Raw genomic sequence first — 26,692 nt, forward strand, 5'->3', positions numbered from 1 at the left:
CTGCAAATTTAAAGGACTGTAGGGCGTAAACAGTTAACAGTGACACATTGATCATATCTAAGAGAGAGGAGCTAACGAGGGATTAGCTTAGTTAGGCTTAGTTGGGATGGGGTCTAGAGGACAGGTGGATGGTTGAGAGGAGGAAATGATTGAACTGAGCTCATGAAGGCTCAGAGTAGAAAAACTGTCTAAGTGTATGTCTGGTCCTCCAGCAGCCTCTGAGGCTTCTGAGGTTGTAGGTGCCATGTTGTCAGCTGAAGGCAGGAGGAGATGAATTTTCTCTCTAATAAGGACAATTTTGTCATGAAAGAAATCCATGAAATCTTTGCTGCCCAGGGAAACAGGAATGCTTGGTTCAGTAGAGCTGTGGCTCTCTGTCAGTCTGGTTACAATACTGAAGAGGAACCTGGGGTTGTTCTTGTGTTCCTCTATTAGTGTCGAGTAGTAGGCTGCTCTCGCTATACGAAGGGCTTTCTTATAACTTTTAAGGCTGTCTTGCTAGATAATATGAGACTCCTCCAGTTTGGGAGAGCACCATATTCTCTCTAACTTCTGGGGGTTTTGTTTAAGCTGTCTGGTTTCTGAATCGTCCCAAGGTGCTTGTTTCCGTGGATTCATAGATTTCTTTTTTAGTGGGGCAATTGAGTCCAAAGTTGTTCTTAAGGTGCCTGCTGCACTATCGATGAAATGGTCACTTTGGGAGGGACGAAGGTTAACAATAGTGTCCTCTGTAACAATGGGACATGACACTGAACTTAGCGCCAAAGGAATCGCTTCCTTAAATCTAGCTACAGCCTGATCAGATAAACATCTGGAAACCACCGTTTTCCTGAGTGAAGTGTAGTCGATCAGTGTTCATTCAGAAGTGATTAATTGATGGTCTGATAAAAAGCGCCTTCTGTGGAAATACAACTAGATGTTCAGCTTCAATTCCATACGTCAGGACGAGGTGGAGGATGTGGTTGTGACGGTGAGTCGGTTCATGAACAGACTGATGGAAACCAATTGAGTCTAGAAGAGAGAGAAATGCAGCACACAGACTGTTGTTATCAACATCCTCATGAATACTTAAGTCACCTACAATAATGACGTAATCTGATTTGAGGACTAAACTGGATATAAATGCTTGAGAATTCAGAGTGAGGACCAGGAGGGCGGTACACAACAATAAATAAGAGGCTGGACGAGACAAACCAAGAATCAGGCTTTCAAATGAATTGAAACTTATTTTGGGTTTGGGATTTATGACTAAACGTCTGTCAAAAATGGCAGCAGCTCCACCTCCTCTTACCAGTGCAGTGATTTTGTGCAGCGCCTCTAAACGTCCACCTACTAAACAGAACCATTGATTTTGTTGAGAGGATGAGGATGATGGCTGCTGCACAGACAAAACCCTGAAGTGGATCTATTTGATGAGGCATGACAGAGGTACGCTAACACTTACCATCCACTACCATTCAGATGTGCTAAGCTAACTAGCGGTCAGCTGGTATAAATGTGCTCTCCCAAAAAATAGTGTGTGCGTGTTACTTGTGTTAAAAGTGTCATGGTGCGACGTTGTAGCTGATCATTCCTTTTGATTTTCCTGTTGTGTAGATAAGAACCCTCAGCAGCATGTTCCTCTGCAGGAGTACTCCGAGAACCTGAAGGAGATCACCAGGCTTCTGGCTTCTGCCGGAGTATCGGTAGATAAAATCATCTTCATCACCCCTCCTCCTCTCCACGAGCCAGCCTGGGAGAAGGAGTGCGTTCTGAAAGGTTGAGCATGTTCCGTCCTTGTTGGCTCACACATCAACCTGCAGAGATAATTAGAGCTTGTGTACATGTCTCCCAGGGAGTCCTCTGAATCGCCACAACGCCGTAGCGGGACAGTACGCTCAGGCGTGCATCCAGGCGGCAGGTCAGTGTGGTGCAGACGTCCTGGGCCTGTGGACGCTCATGCAGAAGGATGGACAGGTGGGCTGCTAGAAGGGACAGAAGAGCCGAAGAACAGACGGGACAGAACATTCACTTTGTGCGCCTCTAATGAATTCACTCTGATTGAATGCTTGATTTTAGTCAGCAAGTCAGCTTCCTGTGTGCAGAAAAGATGAATGAGCTCCAGTAACTTCTTTGAATGAAACTTCTGGTTTTGTTTTTGATTCTTCAAGGAAACATCGGTGAATAAATGAACCAATCAGCTGATAAAATTGAAGCTGCAAGCAGCGTTGTTAGGGCCTGATCCCCCGCGTGGCCTGCGGCCGCGTCCTTGACACCAGCCCCAATCCAACGGTGTAATCGGCAAATCCCTAGGCCTTGTAGTTTAGGAGATACGAGCCTCAGTTCGCTGCACAGTGTGACTGCAGAGCTGAGAGCCGGCCCTTTAAGAGCCCCTCCCTTCTCTGCTCGCTCTCTGCCATCTGTGTCAGAGTGGAGAGCAGAGGAGGATTTGGCAGTTTTACTGTGAAAACCAGTCATAACTCTGCATATGTTGGTCAAAAGTGGAATGTAAAGACATCAGTTTGTAGAGCACAGTTGGGAGAGTAGTGTGTGAAAGTTTGGAAGCGCTGCCATTAACGGCTTAGGAGGAGATCGATTTTGTTCGGGGAGTAAAAAAAGTCCTTTTTTGAACAGTTTTGTCCAATTTGTGGACATTCTGTTGTAGATAGGTGAGAGGTCAGCGCATATGAATTTTTCGTCTTGATGAGACGAGTCCAACGGTGTTGGTCCCATGTCTGTGGGACATTAGTGGAAGCAGTTATAGCGGTCCAATGTTTTTGTTTTAGTTTTTTGGCTCCCTAGGTGGTGCTATTGAGTTTTTGTGGAATTTAAAAAAAATATATTAAATTTTTCGCCAGACCGGACGTGCGTGCCAAATTTCAGCGAATTTCATGCATGTTCAGGGGGTCAAATTAAGCGTTAAAGAGTTCACGGAATAAAGAAAGAACGAGTGTGTCGAGCAAACATAATAGGATTGGGCCGAGGGAAATGGGAGGGTCAGACATGGAAACTGTTGTTTATAAAACTGTGTTTTAGAAGGAATTTCTACATCGCCAATCAAACTGGAAGATACTAAAAGACCATTTCAATAAATGTAAGAAGATACAAGGGAAACAAGTCTCCATTCAGATGTAAGAGTGTGTGATGCTCAGTATACTGAAGACCATAAATGGCTGTTCCTCTATTTCATGTGGAAAGAAAGAAATCTCCATATTCAGGACCTGTGCTTTGTCTAAATCCAGCCTGTGGACTCTCTCCAGGACTACACCATCTACCTGTCTGACGGACTCCACTTCTCTGACAAGGGCAACCAGTTTGTGAGCCAGCACTTGTGGGGTCTGCTGGAGAGACGCGTAGCCCACCTGCCCTTCATCCTGCCTTACTGGGGGGACGTGGACACCAGCAGCCCTGAGACCAGCCTGCTCTGTGACCAGTGAGGAGGATGAGGACAATGTCTTTGTATGATGGACCTGTTGCAGCAGAAATCACTCACCTGAAGTCTGGACTAAGAAGAAGGTTGGCCAGCGAGCTTCAGCGGTTCCATGGCGATGGTAGCTGACGCTGCTCTCACCTGCTCCAAAGCAGCTTATAATCAAGAGAGGTTTAACAAATATTAAAGCGCAGCAGATTGACCATTATTTTGTCTGAAAGGTGGTGTCATTCTAACAAAAAATATCGATCGCACAAAGACACGGCAGGTGGAGCCAAAGATCTCTAATTTGGACTCCTCAGACCAAAGCCCAGATCTCCACTGGTCTGATGTCCATTCCTTGTGTTTCTTGGCCCAAACGAATCTCTCCTGCTTGTTGCTTTTCCTTAGCAGTGGTTTCTTAGCAGCTGTTGGACCACAGAGGCCTGATCGGCTCAGTCTCCTCTGAGTCTCAGTGGGTGTCTAGATGTGTCTGCTACCAGAACCCTGGGTGGCTTTTATCTGAGCTCTAATCTGAGGTGCTGTTAACTTGAGATTCCTGAGGCTGGTGACTCGGGTGAACTGGTCCTCAGCAGCAGAGGAGACTCTTGGTCCTCCTTTCCTGGGGCGGTCCTCATGAGCCCGGTTTGTTGCAGCGCTTGATGGTTTTTTTGACTGCTCTGGGGGACACGTTCAAGTTTTTGTAATTTTCCAAACTGACTGACCTTCAGTTTTTTAACTAGAGATGGACTCTTGTTTTTCTTTACTTAGCTGAGATCGACATCCATCTGTCTGTCTATAGAAAGATATAGATGTGTTTGTGTATAAATATCTACATACATATGTAGATATTTATAGGTCGATATAAAGTATATATTCTTGAAGCTTCCACTTAATGATTTTGCATAGCATGTAGCAATGCAGCAGATTCATCACATGAAGGTAGTTCAATGATGGCGGTCGTCTTAATAATCAGACAAACAAGAGCGCCATCATGAGCTGCCTGCTTCATCTTACCTTCAGTCGGCCTTCTGGACAGAGTAGCAACCACACATAAAAGCAATAAAATCACCTTATTGGGATAGGAGAGGGTTAATTCTACTCTTTACTAGACCAACAGAAAGGTAATAAAGGTAAACCTGTGTGTGTGTGTGTGTGTGTGTGTGTATTTATTCACTATAACATAGGACAATAGGAAAATCACACTGCTAAAACAAATGCAACACAATAAGCAGAAGTTTTATTGTTCCAGTCTTTATTTGAACAACAGGAGATGTAGCCCAGCCCAGCACACTGAACAGGGGATTTTTTTCCTGGAGCCCATCTTCTCATGTCTGGAGCTCCATGTTGGTCAGGGATGTCGGTGGAGATGCCATCAGGAGCTTCTTAGAGGGCTGCCCTCATGTCCTCCTGAATCCAGCCTGGGCCTGAGTGGAGAAGTTCTTCCTGGTGTCCTTTCACCACTCAGCCTCAGGGTCATAATCTGTGTCCTCCTTGGCAGTGGCAGCGAGGGTGTAAATTCGGCGCTGTAAACCTGTAGCCAGCTGCTCCACATCATAAGGAACACCAGATACTAGGAAGACCTTGACCTTCTGGTCCTCTGTGTCCATGGCAGTGATTCTCACTCTCTTAGTGCCGTCCTTGTCCACCTTCATCTGGGGCCAAAGGGTGGTGTTCAGCAGCACCCGCAGGCTGCCGTTGGCCCTGATCACCAGGCGGGACTGCTTTGTTCCACCTGTCCCCACCAGGTCATTTAGCCTCAAGGACCCTGGGCCTTTGTCCACCCACAACTGACCTGACTTGTCGAAGACAAACAGTTTGCACTGCATCTGCAAAATGTTGTCTTCTGATTCCTCTCCAGTTTGCATATCAACCTCTTCTAGAGTGCAGGACTTCTGGGCCGTTGACTCCATGAACGCTGCTGCAGACTCCAGCAGAGAGGTTGTGGAAGCAGGGGCAGCTGGAACCTCTGTCTCAGCTTCCCTGGACGACTTGCAGTCTGTGAGACTCTGCCAGCCCCCAGATTTCGCCCAACCATCTGAGCTGCTTGTTGTCAGCTGGTTGTGTGCAGAGAGGTACTGCATAAAATAGTTTGTGCTCTCTGGAGGCACAGTGTCATCCGTTGATTCCTCCGATGATTTTTCTTCCATCTTGACTCTGTCTGCAAAGTTCTGGCCGAATACAAAAGACACATTGGTCTCCGTCTCTTTTCGGCTTCCATTTGGGTCACCTCTTGGATTAAGGTCCTCAGCAGGGGCAGCTGGAACCTCTGTCTCAGCTTCACTGGAGGACCTCCAGTTGGTGAGACTCTGCCAGTCCCCAGACGTTGTCCAACTGCAGGAACTGCTTCCGTTAAATTCATTGGTGGCAGAGAGGTACTCCATAAAGTAGTTGCTGCATGTTTCTGGCAGAAGCACACTGTCATCAGTGGACTCCTCTGTTGATTTTTCTTCCATCTTGACTCTGTCTTCAAAGTTCTGGCCGAATACAAAAGACACATTGGTCTCCGTCTCTTTTCGGCTTCCATCTGGGTCACCTCTTGGATTACTGTCCTCAGCAGGGGCAGCTGAAACCCCTGTCTCACCTTCACTGGAGGACTTCCAGTTGGTGAGACTCTGCCAGTCCCCAGACGTTGTCCAACAGGAACTGCTTCCATTAAATTCATTGGTGGCAGAGAGGTACTCCATGAAATAGTTGCTGCTTGTTTCTGGCAGAAGCACACTGTCATCAGTGGACTCCTCTGTGCTGTGATCATCCAGCTTGGCTCGGTCTCTGATGTTCTGACCGAACACAAATGACTGCTTGGTCTCCTCAACGTTTGGGGCTCCATCCTGGTCACCACTTGAGTTATTGTCCTCCTGGTCACCATTGTTTTGTGTGGCTGTGCGCTCGGTGTTGTCGCAGGAGGAAGTTTTAGGTGCCATCTTGATAACTGAAGGGCGGACAACACCGCAGCCCTGCTCCGTCCGTGTCTTCACAAGGCCAGAACCCTCACTTGGAGCCTGGCAGACGCTTGGAGGCACTGACACACAATAAGGGAGAGGGGATGAAGAGTGCCTCGCTCTTTTGAGTGGAGGTGTGTGAGCGTCCTCGTCTGAGTCTTCTGACTCATCCCTCTTCCTTCTCCTGGCCAAAGTCCGACATTCAGTCTCCTCATGACACCAGTGAACGTCAGGCTCAGACGACTGGAAGTCACACCAGGGCAGGAAGAGCGAGGTCCTCGCTCTTTTTGCAGGGGGGTAAAATGTTCCCACGTCTTCTGAATCCTCAGAATCCTCTCTTGGTCTTTTTCTGACCACAGTTTGAAAAAAGGTTCCCGTCTCCATGTCGCTGTCACACAGGTTCTGTCTTGGTTTGCAGAAATCCTGTTTTAAAGGCTGCTTCGGTGTCTGATGCCGCCGTGTGTTCATACGATCTCTGGTGGTGCCGAGTTTCTTTATATGTTTGTAAAATCACCCTTTAGATCACACAGATGACAGGTTAACATGAAACCACAGACATGGCAGAGATCTCAGACAGAACTCTGACACCAACTGAGCTCAGAACTCAGAATTTGGAGATCAAAGCCAGAGATGGAGGTCAGAACTTTGATGTCAAAGTCAGAGAGGCCCCAGTGCGGACACACACACACACATGCACGCACAAACATTATATTCCTGATTTCCTGAAAGATTCTGAAGAGCTCCAGGGAAAAAGTTAACTATGGAATGTTTTAACAAACTTCAGCCATACCTGGACCTTCTCTGCTTGAGACCATGCTACACTTACCTGTCCTTTTAATGTTGCACAGCAGATTTGTCACTTTGAGTTATGTTTTTATATTCATTTGACAACAAAGCCCCTTAACTCGCAAAAATTTATGTTTCTCTGACTTCATCTTCTGCATACCAATTATTTAAAAGGCCTCGCTGGAATAGAAGCAAATGCTAATATTTTCATGTGGTAGGGAACAAATAGTTGTGATTAGAATCTCATCTATTTTTCCCTTGACCCTTCTTTGTAGTACAGAAACCTGAGCACGTGACACTGGACTGCACTCACGCTGTTCATCTACGTCGTATTTCCTGTTACATCAAAGGAGAGAACAAGCGTAAAAGGTTCAGATTTCACGATAAAGTTTATTTTTTAATTAACAGGTGCATATGAGTGATGCAAGAAAGAACATTTCTATGCATAGAATCATTAATAATCCACACATCCTTCATCTGACAGACAAACACAGGTGAGTCCTGGGTGGTAACGCTTCACGTCCACTCAGCAGACATCAGCATGTCACTCGTCGCAGTTAAAACACAGCAGGCAACAGCGGCGAGACGCGTGATTCAAGATGGCACATGCACAGCAAATCAAGAGGCAGCTTGTTGGACAACCTTAAGGACCGGCTATCCACGTTCCCTTCTTGCTGCAGAAGAAATGACTTCAAAACCAGAGAAGGTTCAGTGGTTGTCATTACTGGGGGTCCAACTGAAGTATGTCAATCACGTATTTAGTACGACTGCTCCTCAAGAGCCTTTTTAATGTCAGTCAGCTGATGGGAATCGGAGAGAAAAGATTGCCAGGAGCGACTGAATGACTTCAGTCCTGTTGGGCAGTGAAAGATGTCTCAGTCACTCAGTACATGTCAAAGAGATGGTTTATTTTTGATTGTTGTTCTTTATTAACAATCGATTTGATACCCGATTGGTTCTGCCAACAGAAAAATCCTCTGTATGATTAAATATGTGATGTACTTACTGCCTGTGTACTCCCGAGTACTCATGTATGAATCGTCCACATAAAAATGATGGATGCTTAAACACGCCAGCCTGCATCTACTCAACACGCCAATGATGAAACGGCACAGTCAAGGGGTTTCTAAAACAAGTCTCCAGGAACACGGACACTCCTTCCAAGTGCAGCTATGAAACAAAGATCCAGGACACAACAATCATCATCAGTCTGTATTATACAGAAATGTTTCCTTCTACACAGATACACTTAATATTAATGATAAATATTCATTTCTACAAATATTGGACCATTAAAGACAGTACTTGGTATATGAGGTTTTTAGTGGGTGAAGGAAAGCAAGATGGAAGCTTTTAACCTGACGCTCTGTTCTGAATCAGGATTGTAGCACTGTGTTGCCCTGACATGTATCTATACAACAGGCTGCCACTGGGGGACATTGTAATGGTTTGGGGTTCTGGTCCGAGATAAAGCTAGCAAGTGGGCCAGGACCCACCTGCTGAACTGAAAAAGGCTTTTCCACCAATGGCACATGAAAATATGACATCACATCTCAATTAACTGCAGCAACATGTAATCTGTTTCATCTACAGTGGTGATCAGGTCCTTGGACTGGTGTCCTCATCAGCTCTGTTACAGACATGTGACCAGTGACACGGCTCTTAATAGAAAAATGCACATAATGCTGCATGTGTGTGCATGTTCCCGAAAGCATTAGGGTGCTTGTGATGGTTGGAATTCAGCACTCTGTCTCTTTGGTATCAAAGCATTCCTGCCTCTTGAGGGGCCGCCGGTCTCTGGCTTGCTGCGTCTGTTCGGTCAGATCCTCGTAGGAGGATCCCGTAGCCGACGAGCAGGCTCCTCCGGTTGTGAAATCTTCCTGCTGGCCCTCCTCTCCCAGGTGAGAGCCGCTGCTGGTGTCCTCCTGGATGGTGGCCATCCGTAACCCCCCTGCGCTGTCCGGGGTGGGAACGTAGCTTGGCCTGGGGGCCAGGGTACTGCTGCTGCTGGCCCCGAGAGGAGCGCTTGCCCTGCTCATCTGCTGCTGAGGCGGTGGGAGTAGGGAGGAGGGCATGGTCTGGCCGGCGGAGGAGGAGGGAAGCTGAGGATGCTTGACGATGCGCACGGACGCCAACTTGAGGTTGTTCAGCATTTCTTGATTCTGAGGAGGGACAAGAGGACGTTAAACATGGGACGATACAAGCTGTCCATCTTTGACTGAAGTGGTATCCATTCCATTTTTACTCCATTCTGATGCTTCTCCTGAACTGCAGGCGAACCGAGCCGCTAAATACCCGAGTCGCTTGGCGAGTTGGTCGATGTGGGTCGAAATGTCAACTCGACCCACAGAGTGCAGAAAAACCTGTGTTGACCCACGTTTTTGGTGCAGTGGGAAAGGGGCAAAGTTGTCCTCTGCATACTTGATATGGGGAGCTAAGGCCCACCCTTAGCTTAGCACAATGAATGGTGGTGGATGGGAAGTGTTAGCATATCTCCAACAAACGTCATCAATTACTTTGAAATACTTTTGGCTTTTATTAATACAAATCGGTTTGTAAAGAATTTCGGGCTAGAGAGATATTGTAATTGTGTAATCAGATACTTGGATACGACTGCTACTACCTTCATGACAAAACCAAGTCAAGTCAATTTTATTTGTATAGCACCAAATCACAACAAAAGTTATCTCATGACACTTTACAGGTAGAGCAGGTCTAGTACCACACTCCTTCAATCAATTTACACCCAACAATTCTCCATCAGCAAGCACGTCCTGCAACAGCGGTGACAAAAACCTTCCTTTTAACAGGCAGGAACGTCGAGCAGATCAAGGCTCAATGGAGACGGCCTTCTGCTTTGACCGGTTGGGGGGAAAGAGAGCAGGAGAGCGGGGCAGAGACAAAGACAGATAATGGAGGAAGACAGATATGCAGAAGGAAAGAGTTGGACAGAGATAAAGAGAGAGAGAAGGGAAGAGACTGATGGACAGATGGGGACGTGAGCAGGTGGATCTACGGGTGGCAGGTTGAGCCCCTTCAGGTCTGCAGCCTCCTCCAGCAGCACCCGGGATCTGGGAAGCAATTGAGTGATTCCTAATAATGTGACCGAGAGGAAGCAGATAAAGGGTGAATAGGACTGGTCCAAGCACAGAGCCTTGTGGAACACCATAAGTGACTGCAGTGGTTTCCGAGGGTTTATCATTAGCAAGTACGAACTGAGATCAACCTAGTAAATATGACCTGAACCAGTTTAGTGCAGTTCCTGTAATGCCAATGTTATGTTCCAGTCTCTGTAGAAGGATGTGGTGATCAATGGTATCAAAAGCTGCACTAAGATCTAATAGGACCAGCACAGAGACGAGTCCCTCATCTGATGCTAGTAGGAGGTCATTGGTAAGTCTGACTAGTGCTGTTTCTGTGCTATGATGAACCCTGAAACCTGACTGGAAATCCTCTAATAAGCTGTTGCTGTGGAGAAAGTCACAGAGCTGTTTAGCAACTGCTTTCTCCAGAATTTTGGAGAGAAATGGAAGATTTGATGTTGGTCTGTAGTTGGCCAAAACTTCTGGATCCAGGGTTGCTTTTTAGAGAAGGGGTCTAATTACTGCAAATTTAAAGGACTGTAGGGCGTAAACAGTTAACAGTGACACATTGATCATATCTAAGAGAGAGGAGCTAACGAGGGATTAGCTTAGTTAGGCTTAGTTGGGATGGGGTCTAGAGGACAGGTGGATGGTTGAGAGGAGGAAATGATTGAACTGAGCTCATGAAGGCTCAGAGTAGAAAAACTGTCTAAGTGTATGTCTGGTCCTCCAGCAGCCTCTGAGGCTTCTGAGGTTGTAGGTGCCATGTTGTCAGCTGAAGGCAGGAGGAGATGAATTTTCTCTCTAATAAGGACAATTTTGTCATTAAAGAAATCCATGAAATCTTTGCTGCCCAGGGAAACAGGAATGCTTGGTTCAGTAGAGCTGTGGCTCTCTGTCAGTCTGGTTACAATACTGAAGAGGAACCTGGGGTTGTTCTTGTGTTCCTCTATTAGTGTCGAGTAGTAGGCTGCTCTCGCTATACGAAGGGCTTTCTTATAACTTTTAAGGCTGTCTTGCTAGATAATATGAGACTCCTCCAGTTTGGGAGAGCACCATATTCTCTCTAACTTCTGGGGGTTTTGTTTAAGCTGTCTGGTTTCTGAATCGTCCCAAGGTGCTTGTTTCCGTGGATTCATAGATTTCTTTTTTAGTGGGGCAATTGAGTCCAAAGTTGTTCTTAAGGTGCCTGCTGCACTATCGATGAAATGGTCACTTTGGGAGGGACGAAGGTTAACAATAGTGTCCTCTGTAACAATGGGACATGACACTGAACTTAGCGCCAAAGGAATCGCTTCCTTAAATCTAGCTACAGCCTGATCAGATAAACATCTGGAAACCACCGTTTTCCTGAGTGAAGTGTAGTCGATCAGTGTTCATTCAGAAGTGATTAATTGATGGTCTGATAAAAAGCGCCTTCTGTGGAAATACAACTAGATGTTCAGCTTCAATTCCATACGTCAGGACGAGGTGGAGGATGTGGTTGTGACGGTGAGTCGGTTCATGAACAGACTGATGGAAACCAATTGAGTCTAGAAGAGAGAGAAATGCAGCACACAGACTGTTGTTATCAACATCCTCATGAATACTTAAGTCACCTACAATAATGACGTAATCTGATTTGAGGACTAAACTGGATATAAATGCTTGAGAATTCAGAGTGAGGACCAGGAGGGCGGTACACAACAATAAATAAGAGGCTGGACGAGACAAACCAAGAATCAGGCTTTCAAATGAATTGAAACTTATTTTGGGTTTGGGATTTATGACTAAACGTCTGTCAAAAATGGCAGCAGCTCCACCTCCTCTTACCAGTGCAGTGATTTTGTGCAGCGCCTCTAAACGTCCACCTACTAAACAGAACCATTGATTTTGTTGAGAGGATGAGGATGATGGCTGCTGCACAGACAAAACCCTGAAGTGGATCTATTTGATGAGGCATGACAGAGGTACGCTAACACTTACCATCCACTACCATTCAGATGTGCTAAGCTAACTAGCGGTCAGCTGGTATAAATGTGCTCTCCCAAAAAATAGTGTGTGCGTGTTACTTGTGTTAAAAGTGTCATGGTGCGACGTTGTAGCTGATCATTCCTTTTGATTTTCCTGTTGTGTAGATAAGAACCCTCAGCAGCATGTTCCTCTGCAGGAGTACTCCGAGAACCTGAAGGAGATCACCAGGCTTCTGGCTTCTGCCGGAGTATCGGTAGATAAAATCATCTTCATCACCCCTCCTCCTCTCCACGAGCCAGCCTGGGAGAAGGAGTGCGTTCTGAAAGGTTGAGCATGTTCCGTCCTTGTTGGCTCACACATCAACCTGCAGAGATAATTAGAGCTTGTGTACATGTCTCCCAGGGAGTCCTCTGAATCGCCACAACGCCGTAGCGGGACAGTACGCTCAGGCGTGCATCCAGGCGGCAGGTCAGTGTGGTGCAGACGTCCTGGGCCTGTGGACGCTCATGCAGAAGGATGGACAGGTGGGCTGCTAGAAGGGACAGAAGAGCCGAAGAACAGACGGGACAGAACATTCACTTTGTGCGCCTCTAATGAATTCACTCTGATTGAATGCTTGATTTTAGTCAGCAAGTCAGCTTCCTGTGTGCAGAAAAGATGAATGAGCTCCAGTAACTTCTTTGAATGAAACTTCTGGTTTTGTTTTTGATTCTTCAAGGAAACATCGGTGAATAAATGAACCAATCAGCTGATAAAATTGAAGCTGCAAGCAGCGTTGTTAGGGCCTGATCCCCCGCGTGGCCTGCGGCCGCGTCCTTGACACCAGCCCCAATCCAACGGTGTAATCGGCAAATCCCTAGGCCTTGTAGTTTAGGAGATACGAGCCTCAGTTCGCTGCACAGTGTGACTGCAGAGCTGAGAGCCGGCCCTTTAAGAGCCCCTCCCTTCTCTGCTCGCTCTCTGCCATCTGTGTCAGAGTGGAGAGCAGAGGAGGATTTGGCAGTTTTACTGTGAAAACCTGTCATAACTCTGCATATGTTGGTCAAAAGTGGAATGTAAAGACATCAGTTTGTAGAGCACAGTTGGGAGAGTAGTGTGTGAAAGTTTGGAAGCGCTGCCATTAACGGCTTAGGAGGAGATCGATTTTGTTCGGGGAGTAAAAAAAGTCCTTTTTTGAACAGTTTTGTCCAATTTGTGGACATTCTGTTGTAGATAGGTGAGAGGTCAGCGCATATGAATTTTTCGTCTTGATGAGACGAGTCCAACGGTGTTGGTCCCATGTCTGTGGGACATTAGTGGAAGCAGTTATAGCGGTCCAATGTTTTTGTTTTAGTTTTTTGGCTCCCTAGGTGGTGCTATTGAGTTTTTGTGGAATTTAAAAAAAATATATTAAATTTTTCGCCAGACCGGACGTGCGTGCCAAATTTCAGCGAATTTCATGCATGTTCAGGGGGTCAAATTAAGCGTTAAAGAGTTCACGGAATAAAGAAAGAACGAGTGTGTCGAGCAAACATAATAGGATTGGGCCGAGGGAAATGGGAGGGTCAGACATGGAAACTGTTGTTTATAAAACTGTGTTTTAGAAGGAATTTCTACATCGCCAATCAAACTGGAAGATACTAAAAGACCATTTCAATAAATGTAAGAAGATACAAGGGAAACAAGTCTCCATTCAGATGTAAGAGTGTGTGATGCTCAGTATACTGAAGACCATAAATGGCTGTTCCTCTATTTCATGTGGAAAGAAAGAAATCTCCATATTCAGGACCTGTGCTTTGTCTAAATCCAGCCTGTGGACTCTCTCCAGGACTACACCATCTACCTGTCTGACGGACTCCACTTCTCTGACAAGGGCAACCAGTTTGTGAGCCAGCACTTGTGGGGTCTGCTGGAGAGACGCGTAGCCCACCTGCCCTTCATCCTGCCTTACTGGGGGGACGTGGACACCAGCAGCCCTGAGACCAGCCTGCTCTGTGACCAGTGAGGAGGATGAGGACAATGTCTTTGTATGATGGACCTGTTGCAGCAGAAATCACTCACCTGAAGTCTGGACTAAGAAGAAGGTTGGCCAGCGAGCTTCAGCGGTTCCATGGCGATGGTAGCTGACGCTGCTCTCACCTGCTCCAAAGCAGCTTATAATCAAGAGAGGTTTAACAAATATTAAAGCGCAGCAGATTGACCATTATTTTGTCTGAAAGGTGGTGTCATTCTAACAAAAAATATCGATCGCACAAAGACACGGCAGGTGGAGCCAAAGATCTCTAATTTGGACTCCTCAGACCAAAGCCCAGATCTCCACTGGTCTGATGTCCATTCCTTGTGTTTCTTGGCCCAAACGAATCTCTCCTGCTTGTTGCTTTTCCTTAGCAGTGGTTTCTTAGCAGCTGTTGGACCACAGAGGCCTGATCGGCTCAGTCTCCTCTGAGTCTCAGTGGGTGTCTAGATGTGTCTGCTACCAGAACCCTGGGTGGCTTTTATCTGAGCTCTAATCTGAGGTGCTGTTAACTTGAGATTCCTGAGGCTGGTGACTCGGGTGAACTGGTCCTCAGCAGCAGAGGAGACTCTTGGTCCTCCTTTCCTGGGGCGGTCCTCATGAGCCCGGTTTGTTGCAGCGCTTGATGGTTTTTTTGACTGCTCTGGGGGACACGTTCAAGTTTTTGTAATTTTCCAAACTGACTGACCTTCAGTTTTTTAACTAGAGATGGACTCTTGTTTTTCTTTACTTAGCTGAGATCGACATCCATCTGTCTGTCTATAGAAAGATATAGATGTGTTTGTGTATAAATATCTACATACATATGTAGATATTTATAGGTCGATATAAAGTATATATTCTTGAAGCTTCCACTTAATGATTTTGCATAGCATGTAGCAATGCAGCAGATTCATCACATGAAGGTAGTTCAATGATGGCGGTCGTCTTAATAATCAGACAAACAAGAGCGCCATCATGAGCTGCCTGCTTCATCTTACCTTCAGTCGGCCTTCTGGACAGAGTAGCAACCACACATAAAAGCAATAAAATCACCTTATTGGGATAGGAGAGGGTTAATTCTACTCTTTACTAGACCAACAGAAAGGTAATAAAGGTAAACCTGTGTGTGTGTGTGTGTGTGTGTGTGTATTTATTCACTATAACATAGGACAATAGGAAAATCACACTGCTAAAACAAATGCAACACAATAAGCAGAAGTTTTATTGTTCCAGTCTTTATTTGAACAACAGGAGATGTAGCCCAGCCCAGCACACTGAACAGGGGATTTTTTTCCTGGAGCCCATCTTCTCATGTCTGGAGCTCCATGTTGGTCAGGGATGTCGGTGGAGATGCCATCAGGAGCTTCTTAGAGGGCTGCCCTCATGTCCTCCTGAATCCAGCCTGGGCCTGAGTGGAGAAGTTCTTCCTGGTGTCCTTTCACCACTCAGCCTCAGGGTCATAATCTGTGTCCTCCTTGGCAGTGGCAGCGAGGGTGTAAATTCGGCGCTGTAAACCTGTAGCCAGCTGCTCCACATCATAAGGAACACCAGATACTAGGAAGACCTTGACCTTCTGGTCCTCTGTGTCCATGGCAGTGATTCTCACTCTCTTAGTGCCGTCCTTGTCCACCTTCATCTGGGGCCAAAGGGTGGTGTTCAGCAGCACCCGCAGGCTGCCGTTGGCCCTGATCACCAGGCGGGACTGCTTTGTTCCACCTGTCCCCACCAGGTCATTTAGCCTCAAGGACCCTGGGCCTTTGTCCACCCACAACTGACCTGACTTGTCGAAGACAAACAGTTTGCACTGCATCTGCAAAATGTTGTCTTCTGATTCCTCTCCAGTTTGCATATCAACCTCTTCTAGAGTGCAGGACTTCTGGGCCGTTGACTCCATGAACGCTGCTGCAGACTCCAGCAGAGAGGTTGTGGAAGCAGGGGCAGCTGGAACCTCTGTCTCAGCTTCCCTGGACGACTTGCAGTCTGTGAGACTCTGCCAGCCCCCAGATTTCGCCCAACCATCTGAGCTGCTTGTTGTCAGCTGGTTGTGTGCAGAGAGGTACTGCATAAAATAGTTTGTGCTCTCTGGAGGCACAGTGTCATCCGTTGATTCCTCCGATGATTTTTCTTCCATCTTGACTCTGTCTGCAAAGTTCTGGCCGAATACAAAAGACACATTGGTCTCCGTCTCTTTTCGGCTTCCATTTGGGTCACCTCTTGGATTAAGGTCCTCAGCAGGGGCAGCTGGAACCTCTGTCTCAGCTTCACTGGAGGACCTCCAGTTGGTGAGACTCTGCCAGTCCCCAGACGTTGTCCAACTGCAGGAACTGCTTCCGTTAAATTCATTGGTGGCAGAGAGGTACTCCATAAAGTAGTTGCTGCATGTTTCTGGCAGAAGCACACTGTCATCAGTGGACTCCTCTGTTGATTTTTCTTCCATCTTGACTCTGTCTTCAAAGTTCTGGCCGAATACAAAAGACACATTGGTCTCCGTCTCTTTTCGGCTTCCATCTGGGTCACCTCTTGGATTACTGTCCTCAGCAGGGGCAGCTGAAACCCCTGTCTCACCTTCACTGGAGGACTTCCAGTTGGTGAGACTCTGCCAGTCCCCAGACGTTGTCCAACAGGAACTGCTTCCATTAAATTCATTGGTGGCAGAGAGGTACTCCATGAAATAGTTGCTGCTTGTTTCTGGCAGAAGCACACTGTCATCAGTGGACTCCTCTGTGCTGTGATCATCCAGCTTGGCTCGGTCTCTGATGTTCTGACCGAACACAAATGACTGCTTGGTCTCCTCAACGTTTGGGGCTCCATCCTGGTCACCACTTGAGTTATTGTCCTCCTGGTCACCATTGTTTTGTGTGGCTGTGCGCTCGGTGTTGTCGCAGGAGGAAGTTTTAGGTGCCATCTTGATAACTGAAGGGCGGACAACACCGCAGCCCTGCTCCGTCCGTGTCTTCACAAGGCCAGAACCCTCACTTGGAGCCTGGCAGACGCTTGGAGGCACTGACACACAATAAGGGAGAGGGGATGAAGAGTGCCTCGCTCTTTTGAGTGGAGGTGTGTGAGCGTCCTCGTCTGAGTCTTCTGACTCATCCCTCTTCCTTCTCCTGGCCAAAGTCCGACATTCAGTCTCCTCATGACACCAGTGAACGTCAGGCTCAGACGACTGGAAGTCACACCAGGGCAGGAAGAGCGAGGTCCTCGCTCTTTTTGCAGGGGGGTAAAATGTTCCCACGTCTTCTGAATCCTCAGAATCCTCTCTTGGTCTTTTTCTGACCACAGTTTGAAAAAAGGTTCCCGTCTCCATGTCGCTGTCACACAGGTTCTGTCTTGGTTTGCAGAAATCCTGTTTTAAAGGCTGCTTCGGTGTCTGATGCCGCCGTGTGTTCATACGATCTCTGGTGGTGCCGAGTTTCTTTATATGTTTGTAAAATCACCCTTTAGATCACACAGATGACAGGTTAACATGAAACCACAGACATGGCAGAGATCTCAGACAGAACTCTGACACCAACTGAGCTCAGAACTCAGAATTTGGAGATCAAAGCCAGAGATGGAGGTCAGAACTTTGATGTCAAAGTCAGAGAGGCCCCAGTGCGGACACACACACACACATGCACGCACAAACATTATATTCCTGATTTCCTGAAAGATTCTGAAGAGCTCCAGGGAAAAAGTTAACTATGGAATGTTTTAACAAACTTCAGCCATACCTGGACCTTCTCTGCTTGAGACCATGCTACACTTACCTGTCCTTTTAATGTTGCACAGCAGATTTGTCACTTTGAGTTATGTTTTTATATTCATTTGACAACAAAGCCCCTTAACTCGCAAAAATTTATGTTTCTCTGACTTCATCTTCTGCATACCAATTATTTAAAAGGCCTCGCTGGAATAGAAGCAAATGCTAATATTTTCATGTGGTAGGGAACAAATAGTTGTGATTAGAATCTCATCTATTTTTCCCTTGACCCTTCTTTGTAGTACAGAAACCTGAGCACGTGACACTGGACTGCACTCACGCTGTTCATCTACGTCGTATTTCCTGTTACATCAAAGGAGAGAACAAGCGTAAAAGGTTCAGATTTCACGATAAAGTTTATTTTTTAATTAACAGGTGCATATGAGTGATGCAAGAAAGAACATTTCTATGCATAGAATCATTAATAATCCACACATCCTTCATCTGACAGACAAACACAGGTGAGTCCTGGGTGGTAACGCTTCACGTCCACTCAGCAGACATCAGCATGTCACTCGTCGCAGTTAAAACACAGCAGGCAACAGCGGCGAGACGCGTGATTCAAGATGGCACATGCACAGCAAATCAAGAGGCAGCTTGTTGGACAACCTTAAGGACCGGCTATCCACGTTCCCTTCTTGCTGCAGAAGAAATGACTTCAAAACCAGAGAAGGTTCAGTGGTTGTCATTACTGGGGGTCCAACTGAAGTATGTCAATCACGTATTTAGTACGACTGCTCCTCAAGAGCCTTTTTAATGTCAGTCAGCTGATGGGAATCGGAGAGAAAAGATTGCCAGGAGCGACTGAATGACTTCAGTCCTGTTGGGCAGTGAAAGATGTCTCAGTCACTCAGTACATGTCAAAGAGATGGTTTATTTTTGATTGTTGTTCTTTATTAACAATCGATTTGATACCCGATTGGTTCTGCCAACAGAAAAATCCTCTGTATGATTAAATATGTGATGTACTTACTGCCTGTGTACTCCCGAGTACTCATGTATGAATCGTCCACATAAAAATGATGGATGCTTAAACACGCCAGCCTGCATCTACTCAACACGCCAATGATGAAACGGCACAGTCAAGGGGTTTCTAAAACAAGTCTCCAGGAACACGGACACTCCTTCCAAGTGCAGCTATGAAACAAAGATCCAGGACACAACAATCATCATCAGTCTGTATTATACAGAAATGTTTCCTTCTACACAGATACACTTAATATTAATGATAAATATTCATTTCTACAAATATTGGACCATTAAAGACAGTACTTGGTATATGAGGTTTTTAGTGGGTGAAGGAAAGCAAGATGGAAGCTTTTAACCTGACGCTCTGTTCTGAATCAGGATTGTAGCACTGTGTTGCCCTGACATGTATCTATACAACAGGCTGCCACTGGGGGACATTGTAATGGTTTGGGGTTCTGGTCCGAGATAAAGCTAGCAAGTGGGCCAGGACCCACCTGCTGAACTGAAAAAGGCTTTTCCACCAATGGCACATGAAAATATGACATCACATCTCAATTAACTGCAGCAACATGTAATCTGTTTCATCTACAGTGGTGATCAGGTCCTTGGACTGGTGTCCTCATCAGCTCTGTTACAGACATGTGACCAGTGACACGGCTCTTAATAGAAAAATGCACATAATGCTGCATGTGTGTGCATGTTCCCGAAAGCATTAGGGTGCTTGTGATGGTTGGAATTCAGCACTCTGTCTCTTTGGTATCAAAGCATTCCTGCCTCTTGAGGGGCCGCCGGTCTCTGGCTTGCTGCGTCTGTTCGGTCAGATCCTCGTAGGAGGATCCCGTAGCCGACGAGCAGGCTCCTCCGGTTGTGAAATCTTCCTGCTGGCCCTCCTCTCCCAGGTGAGAGCCGCTGCTGGTGTCCTCCTGGATGGTGGCCATCCGTAACCCCCCTGCGCTGTCCGGGGTGGGAACGTAGCTTGGCCTGGGGGCCAGGGTACTGCTGCTGCTGGCCCCGAGAGGAGCGCTTGCCCTGCTCATCTGCTGCTGAGGCGGTGGGAGTAGGGAGGAGGGCATGGTCTGGCCGGCGGAGGAGGAGGGAAGCTGAGGATGCTTGACGATGCGCACGGACGCCAACTTGAGGTTGTTCAGCATTTCTTGATTCTGAGGAGGGACAAGAGGACGTTAAACATGGGACGATACAAGCTGTCCATCTTTGACTGAAGTGGTATCCATTCCATTTTTACTCCATTCTGATGCTTCTCCTGAACTGCAGGCGAACCGAGCCGCTAAATACCCGAGTCGCTTGGCGAGTTGGTCGATGTGGGTCGAAATGTCAACTCGACCCACAGAGTGCAGAAAAACCCGTGTTGACCCACGTTTTTGGTGCAGTGGGAAAGGGGCAAAGTTGTCCTCTGCATACTTGATATGGGGAGCTAAGGCCCACCCTTAGCTTAGCACAATGAATGGTGGTGGATGGGAAGTGTTAGCATATCTCCAACAAACGTCATCAATTACTTTGAAATACTTTTGGCTTTTATTAATACAAATCGGTTTGTAAAGAATTTCGGGCTAGAGAGATATTGTAATTGTGTAATCAGATACTTGGATACGACTGCTACTACCTTCATGACAAAACCAAGTCAAGTCAATTTTATTTGTATAGCACCAAATCACAACAAAAGTTATCTCATGACACTTTACAGGTAGAGCAGGTCTAGTACCACACTCCTTCAATCAATTTACACCCAACAATTCTCCATCAGCAAGCACGTCCTGCAACAGCGGTGACAAAAACCTTCCTTTTAACAGGCAGGAACGTCGAGCAGATCAAGGCTCAATGGAGACGGCCTTCTGCTTTGACCGGTTGGGGGGAAAGAGAGCAGGAGAGCGGGGCAGAGACAAAGACAGATAATGGAGGAAGACAGATATGCAGAAGGAAAGAGTTGGACAGAGATAAAGAGAGAGAGAAGGGAAGAGACTGATGGACAGATGGGGACGTGAGCAGGTGGATCTACGGGTGGCAGGTTGAGCCCCTTCAGGTCTGCAGCCTCCTCCAGCAGCACCCGGGATCTGGGAAGCAATTGAGTGATTCCTAATAATGTGACCGAGAGGAAGCAGATAAAGGGTGAATAGGACTGGTCCAAGCACAGAGCCTTGTGGAACACCATAAGTGACTGCAGTGGTTTCCGAGGGTTTATCATTAGCAAGTACGAACTGAGATCAACCTAGTAAATATGACCTGAACCAGTTTAGTGCAGTTCCTGTAATGCCAATGTTATGTTCCAGTCTCTGTAGAAGGATGTGGTGATCAATGGTATCAAAAGCTGCACTAAGATCTAATAGGACCAGCACAGAGACGAGTCCCTCATCTGATGCTAGTAGGAGGTCATTGGTAAGTCTGACTAGTGCTGTTTCTGTGCTATGATGAACCCTGAAACCTGACTGGAAATCCTCTAATAAGCTGTTGCTGTGGAGAAAGTCACAGAGCTGTTTAGCAACTGCTTTCTCCAGAATTTTGGAGAGAAATGGAAGATTTGATGTTGGTCTGTAGTTGGCCAAAACTTCTGGATCCAGGGTTGCTTTTTAGAGAAGGGGTCTAATTACTGCAAATTTAAAGGACTGTAGGGCGTAAACAGTTAACAGTGACACATTGATCATATCTAAGAGAGAGGAGCTAACGAGGGATTAGCTTAGTTAGGCTTAGTTGGGATGGGGTCTAGAGGACAGGTGGATGGTTGAGAGGAGGAAATGATTGAACTGAGCTCATGAAGGCTCAGAGTAGAAAAACTGTCTAAGTGTATGTCTGGTCCTCCAGCAGCCTCTGAGGCTTCTGAGGTTGTAGGTGCCATGTTGTCAGCTGAAGGCAGGAGGAGATGAATTTTCTCTCTAATAAGGACAATTTTGTCATGAAAGAAATCCATGAAATCTTTGCTGCCCAGGGAAACAGGAATGCTTGGTTCAGTAGAGCTGTGGCTCTCTGTCAGTCTGGTTACAATACTGAAGAGGAACCTGGGGTTGTTCTTGTGTTCCTCTATTAGTGTCGAGTAGTAGGCTGCTCTCGCTATACGAAGGGCTTTCTTATAACTTTTAAGGCTGTCTTGCTAGATAATATGAGACTCCTCCAGTTTGGGAGAGCACCATATTCTCTCTAACTTCTGGGGGTTTTGTTTAAGCTGTCTGGTTTCTGAATCGTCCCAAGGTGCTTGTTTCCGTGGATTCATAGATTTCTTTTTTAGTGGGGCAATTGAGTCCAAAGTTGTTCTTAAGGTGCCTGCTGCACTATCGATGAAATGGTCACTTTGGGAGGGACGAAGGTTAACAATAGTGTCCTCTGTAACAATGGGACATGACACTGAACTTAGCGCCAAAGGAATCGCTTCCTTAAATCTAGCTACAGCCTGATCAGATAAACATCTGGAAACCACCGTTTTCCTGAGTGAAGTGTAGTCGATCAGTGTTCATTCAGAAGTGATTAATTGATGGTCTGATAAAAAGCGCCTTCTGTGGAAATACAACTAGATGTTCAGCTTCAATTCCATACGTCAGGACGAGGTGGAGGATGTGGTTGTGACGGTGAGTCGGTTCATGAACAGACTGATGGAAACCAATTGAGTCTAGAAGAGAGAGAAATGCAGCACACAGACTGTTGTTATCAACATCCTCATGAATACTTAAGTCACCTACAATAATGACGTAATCTGATTTGAGGACTAAACTGGATATAAATGCTTGAGAATTCAGAGTGAGGACCAGGAGGGCGGTACACAACAATAAATAAGAGGCTGGACGAGACAAACCAAGAATCAGGCTTTCAAATGAATTGAAACTTATTTTGGGTTTGGGATTTATGACTAAACGTCTGTCAAAAATGGCAGCAGCTCCACCTCCTCTTACCAGTGCAGTGATTTTGTGCAGCGCCTCTAAACGTCCACCTACTAAACAGAACCATTGATTTTGTTGAGAGGATGAGGATGATGGCTGCTGCACAGACAAAACCCTGAAGTGGATCTATTTGATGAGGCATGACAGAGGTACGCTAACACTTACCATCCACTACCATTCAGATGTGCTAAGCTAACTAGCGGTCAGCTGGTATAAATGTGCTCTCCCAAAAAATAGTGTGTGCGTGTTACTTGTGTTAAAAGTGTCATGGTGCGACGTTGTAGCTGATCATTCCTTTTGATTTTCCTGTTGTGTAGATAAGAACCCTCAGCAGCATGTTCCTCTGCAGGAGTACTCCGAGAACCTGAAGGAGATCACCAGGCTTCTGGCTTCTGCCGGAGTATCGGTAGATAAAATCATCTTCATCACCCCTCCTCCTCTCCACGAGCCAGCCTGGGAGAAGGAGTGCGTTCTGAAAGGTTGAGCATGTTCCGTCCTTGTTGGCTCACACATCAACCTGCAGAGATAATTAGAGCTTGTGTACATGTCTCCCAGGGAGTCCTCTGAATCGCCACAACGCCGTAGCGGGACAGTACGCTCAGGCGTGCATCCAGGCGGCAGGTCAGTGTGGTGCAGACGTCCTGGGCCTGTGGACGCTCATGCAGAAGGATGGACAGGTGGGCTGCTAGAAGGGACAGAAGAGCCGAAGAACAGACGGGACAGAACATTCACTTTGTGCGCCTCTAATGAATTCACTCTGATTGAATGCTTGATTTTAGTCAGCAAGTCAGCTTCCTGTGTGCAGAAAAGATGAATGAGCTCCAGTAACTTCTTTGAATGAAACTTCTGGTTTTGTTTTTGATTCTTCAAGGAAACATCGGTGAATAAATGAACCAATCAGCTGATAAAATTGAAGCTGCAAGCAGCGTTGTTAGGGCCTGATCCCCCGCGTGGCCTGCGGCCGCGTCCTTGACACCAGCCCCAATCCAACGGTGTAATCGGCAAATCCCTAGGCCTTGTAGTTTAGGAGATACGAGCCTCAGTTCGCTGCACAGTGTGACTGCAGAGCTGAGAGCCGGCCCTTTAAGAGCCCCTCCCTTCTCTGCTCGCTCTCTGCCATCTGTGTCAGAGTGGAGAGCAGAGGAGGATTTGGCAGTTTTACTGTGAAAACCAGTCATAACTCTGCATATGTTGGTCAAAAGTGGAATGTAAAGACATCAGTTTGTAGAGCACAGTTGGGAGAGTAGTGTGTGAAAGTTTGGAAGCGCTGCCATTAACGGCTTAGGAGGAGATCGATTTTGTTCGGGGAGTAAAAAAAGTCCTTTTTTGAACAGTTTTGTCCAATTTGTGGACATTCTGTTGTAGATAGGTGAGAGGTCAGCGCATATGAATTTTTCGTCTTGATGAGACGAGTCCAACGGTGTTGGTCCCATGTCTGTGGGACATTAGTGGAAGCAGTTATAGCGGTCCAATGTTTTTGTTTTAGTTTTTTGGCTCCCTAGGTGGTGCTATTGAGTTTTTGTGGAATTTAAAAAAAATATATTAAATTTTTCGCCAGACCGGACGTGCGTGCCAAATTTCAGCGAATTTCATGCATGTTCAGGGGGTCAAATTAAGCGTTAAAGAGTTCACGGAATAAAGAAAGAACGAGTGTGTCGAGCAAACATAATAGGATTGGGCCGAGGGAAATGGGAGGGTCAGACATGGAAACTGTTGTTTATAAAACTGTGTTTTAGAAGGAATTTCTACATCGCCAATCAAACTGGAAGATACTAAAAGACCATTTCAATAAATGTAAGAAGATACAAGGGAAACAAGTCTCCATTCAGATGTAAGAGTGTGTGATGCTCAGTATACTGAAGACCATAAATGGCTGTTCCTCTATTTCATGTGGAAAGAAAGAAATCTCCATATTCAGGACCTGTGCTTTGTCTAAATCCAGCCTGTGGACTCTCTCCAGGACTACACCATCTACCTGTCTGACGGACTCCACTTCTCTGACAAGGGCAACCAGTTTGTGAGCCAGCACTTGTGGGGTCTGCTGGAGAGACGCGTAGCCCACCTGCCCTTCATCCTGCCTTACTGGGGGGACGTGGACACCAGCAGCCCTGAGACCAGCCTGCTCTGTGACCAGTGAGGAGGATGAGGACAATGTCTTTGTATGATGGACCTGTTGCAGCAGAAATCACTCACCTGAAGTCTGGACTAAGAAGAAGGTTGGCCAGCGAGCTTCAGCGGTTCCATGGCGATGGTAGCTGACGCTGCTCTCACCTGCTCCAAAGCAGCTTATAATCAAGAGAGGTTTAACAAATATTAAAGCGCAGCAGATTGACCATTATTTTGTCTGAAAGGTGGTGTCATTCTAACAAAAAATATCGATCGCACAAAGACACGGCAGGTGGAGCCAAAGATCTCTAATTTGGACTCCTCAGACCAAAGCCCAGATCTCCACTGGTCTGATGTCCATTCCTTGTGTTTCTTGGCCCAAACGAATCTCTCCTGCTTGTTGCTTTTCCTTAGCAGTGGTTTCTTAGCAGCTGTTGGACCACAGAGGCCTGATCGGCTCAGTCTCCTCTGAGTCTCAGTGGGTGTCTAGATGTGTCTGCTACCAGAACCCTGGGTGGCTTTTATCTGAGCTCTAATCTGAGGTGCTGTTAACTTGAGATTCCTGAGGCTGGTGACTCGGGTGAACTGGTCCTCAGCAGCAGAGGAGACTCTTGGTCCTCCTTTCCTGGGGCGGTCCTCATGAGCCCGGTTTGTTGCAGCGCTTGATGGTTTTTTTGACTGCTCTGGGGGACACGTTCAAGTTTTTGTAATTTTCCAAACTGACTGACCTTCAGTTTTTTAACTAGAGATGGACTCTTGTTTTTCTTTACTTAGCTGAGATCGACATCCATCTGTCTGTCTATAGAAAGATATAGATGTGTTTGTGTATAAATATCTACATACATATGTAGATATTTATAGGTCGATATAAAGTATATATTCTTGAAGCTTCCACTTAATGATTTTGCATAGCATGTAGCAATGCAGCAGATTCATCACATGAAGGTAGTTCAATGATGGCGGTCGTCTTAATAATCAGACAAACAAGAGCGCCATCATGAGCTGCCTGCTTCATCTTACCTTCAGTCGGCCTTCTGGACAGAGTAGCAACCACACATAAAAGCAATAAAATCACCTTATTGGGATAGGAGAGGGTTAATTCTACTCTTTACTAGACCAACAGAAAGGTAATAAAGGTAAACCTGTGTGTGTGTGTGTGTGTGTGTGTATTTATTCACTATAACATAGGACAATAGGAAAATCACACTGCTAAAACAAATGCAACACAATAAGCAGAAGTTTTATTGTTCCAGTCTTTATTTGAACAACAGGAGATGTAGCCCAGCCCAGCACACTGAACAGGGGATTTTTTTCCTGGAGCCCATCTTCTCATGTCTGGAGCTCCATGTTGGTCAGGGATGTCGGTGGAGATGCCATCAGGAGCTTCTTAGAGGGCTGCCCTCATGTCCTCCTGAATCCAGCCTGGGCCTGAGTGGAGAAGTTCTTCCTGGTGTCCTTTCACCACTCAGCCTCAGGGTCATAATCTGTGTCCTCCTTGGCAGTGGCAGCGAGGGTGTAAATTCGGCGCTGTAAACCTGTAGCCAGCTGCTCCACATCATAAGGAACACCAGATACTAGGAAGACCTTGACCTTCTGGTCCTCTGTGTCCATGGCAGTGATTCTCACTCTCTTAGTGCCGTCCTTGTCCACCTTCATCTGGGGCCAAAGGGTGGTGTTCAGCAGCACCCGCAGGCTGCCGTTGGCCCTGATCACCAGGCGGGACTGCTTTGTTCCACCTGTCCCCACCAGGTCATTTAGCCTCAAGGACCCTGGGCCTTTGTCCACCCACAACTGACCTGACTTGTCGAAGACAAACAGTTTGCACTGCATCTGCAAAATGTTGTCTTCTGATTCCTCTCCAGTTTGC

At 46.5% G+C, this 26,692-nt stretch overlaps 3 protein-coding genes across 3 annotated transcripts; all 3 read left to right on the forward strand.

The window, feature by feature from the left end:
* The first annotated feature begins 1,412 nt into the window (after positions 1 to 1,412).
* Positions 1,413 to 3,416, forward strand: LOC147254452 (isoamyl acetate-hydrolyzing esterase 1 homolog). The gene is made up of 4 exons (XM_086215866.1): positions 1,413 to 1,428; positions 1,597 to 1,758; positions 1,835 to 1,956; positions 3,240 to 3,416. The coding sequence occupies exons 1-4, from the start codon at positions 1,413 to 1,415 to the stop codon at positions 3,414 to 3,416; spliced, it is 477 nt and encodes a 158-aa protein (XP_086071992.1).
* An 8,716-nt stretch (positions 3,417 to 12,132) lies between these two features.
* Positions 12,133 to 14,136, forward strand: LOC147254453 (isoamyl acetate-hydrolyzing esterase 1 homolog). The gene is made up of 4 exons (XM_086215873.1): positions 12,133 to 12,148; positions 12,317 to 12,478; positions 12,555 to 12,676; positions 13,960 to 14,136. The coding sequence occupies exons 1-4, from the start codon at positions 12,133 to 12,135 to the stop codon at positions 14,134 to 14,136; spliced, it is 477 nt and encodes a 158-aa protein (XP_086071999.1).
* Positions 14,137 to 22,852: 8,716 nt separating this feature from the next.
* LOC147254454 (isoamyl acetate-hydrolyzing esterase 1 homolog) lies at positions 22,853 to 24,856 on the forward strand. The gene is made up of 4 exons (XM_086215874.1): positions 22,853 to 22,868; positions 23,037 to 23,198; positions 23,275 to 23,396; positions 24,680 to 24,856. Exons 1-4 carry the CDS (start codon positions 22,853 to 22,855, stop codon positions 24,854 to 24,856), a joined length of 477 nt encoding a protein of 158 aa, XP_086072000.1.
* Positions 24,857 to 26,692: the final 1,836 nt, after the last annotated feature.

Source organism: Aulostomus chinensis, chromosome 10 (genome assembly GCF_037954235.1).
Source record: "Aulostomus chinensis isolate RoL2024-O1b breed Wild chromosome 10, RoL_Achi_v1.0, whole genome shotgun sequence".
In the NCBI taxonomy this organism is placed as follows: Eukaryota; Metazoa; Chordata; class Actinopteri; order Syngnathiformes; family Aulostomidae; genus Aulostomus; species Aulostomus chinensis.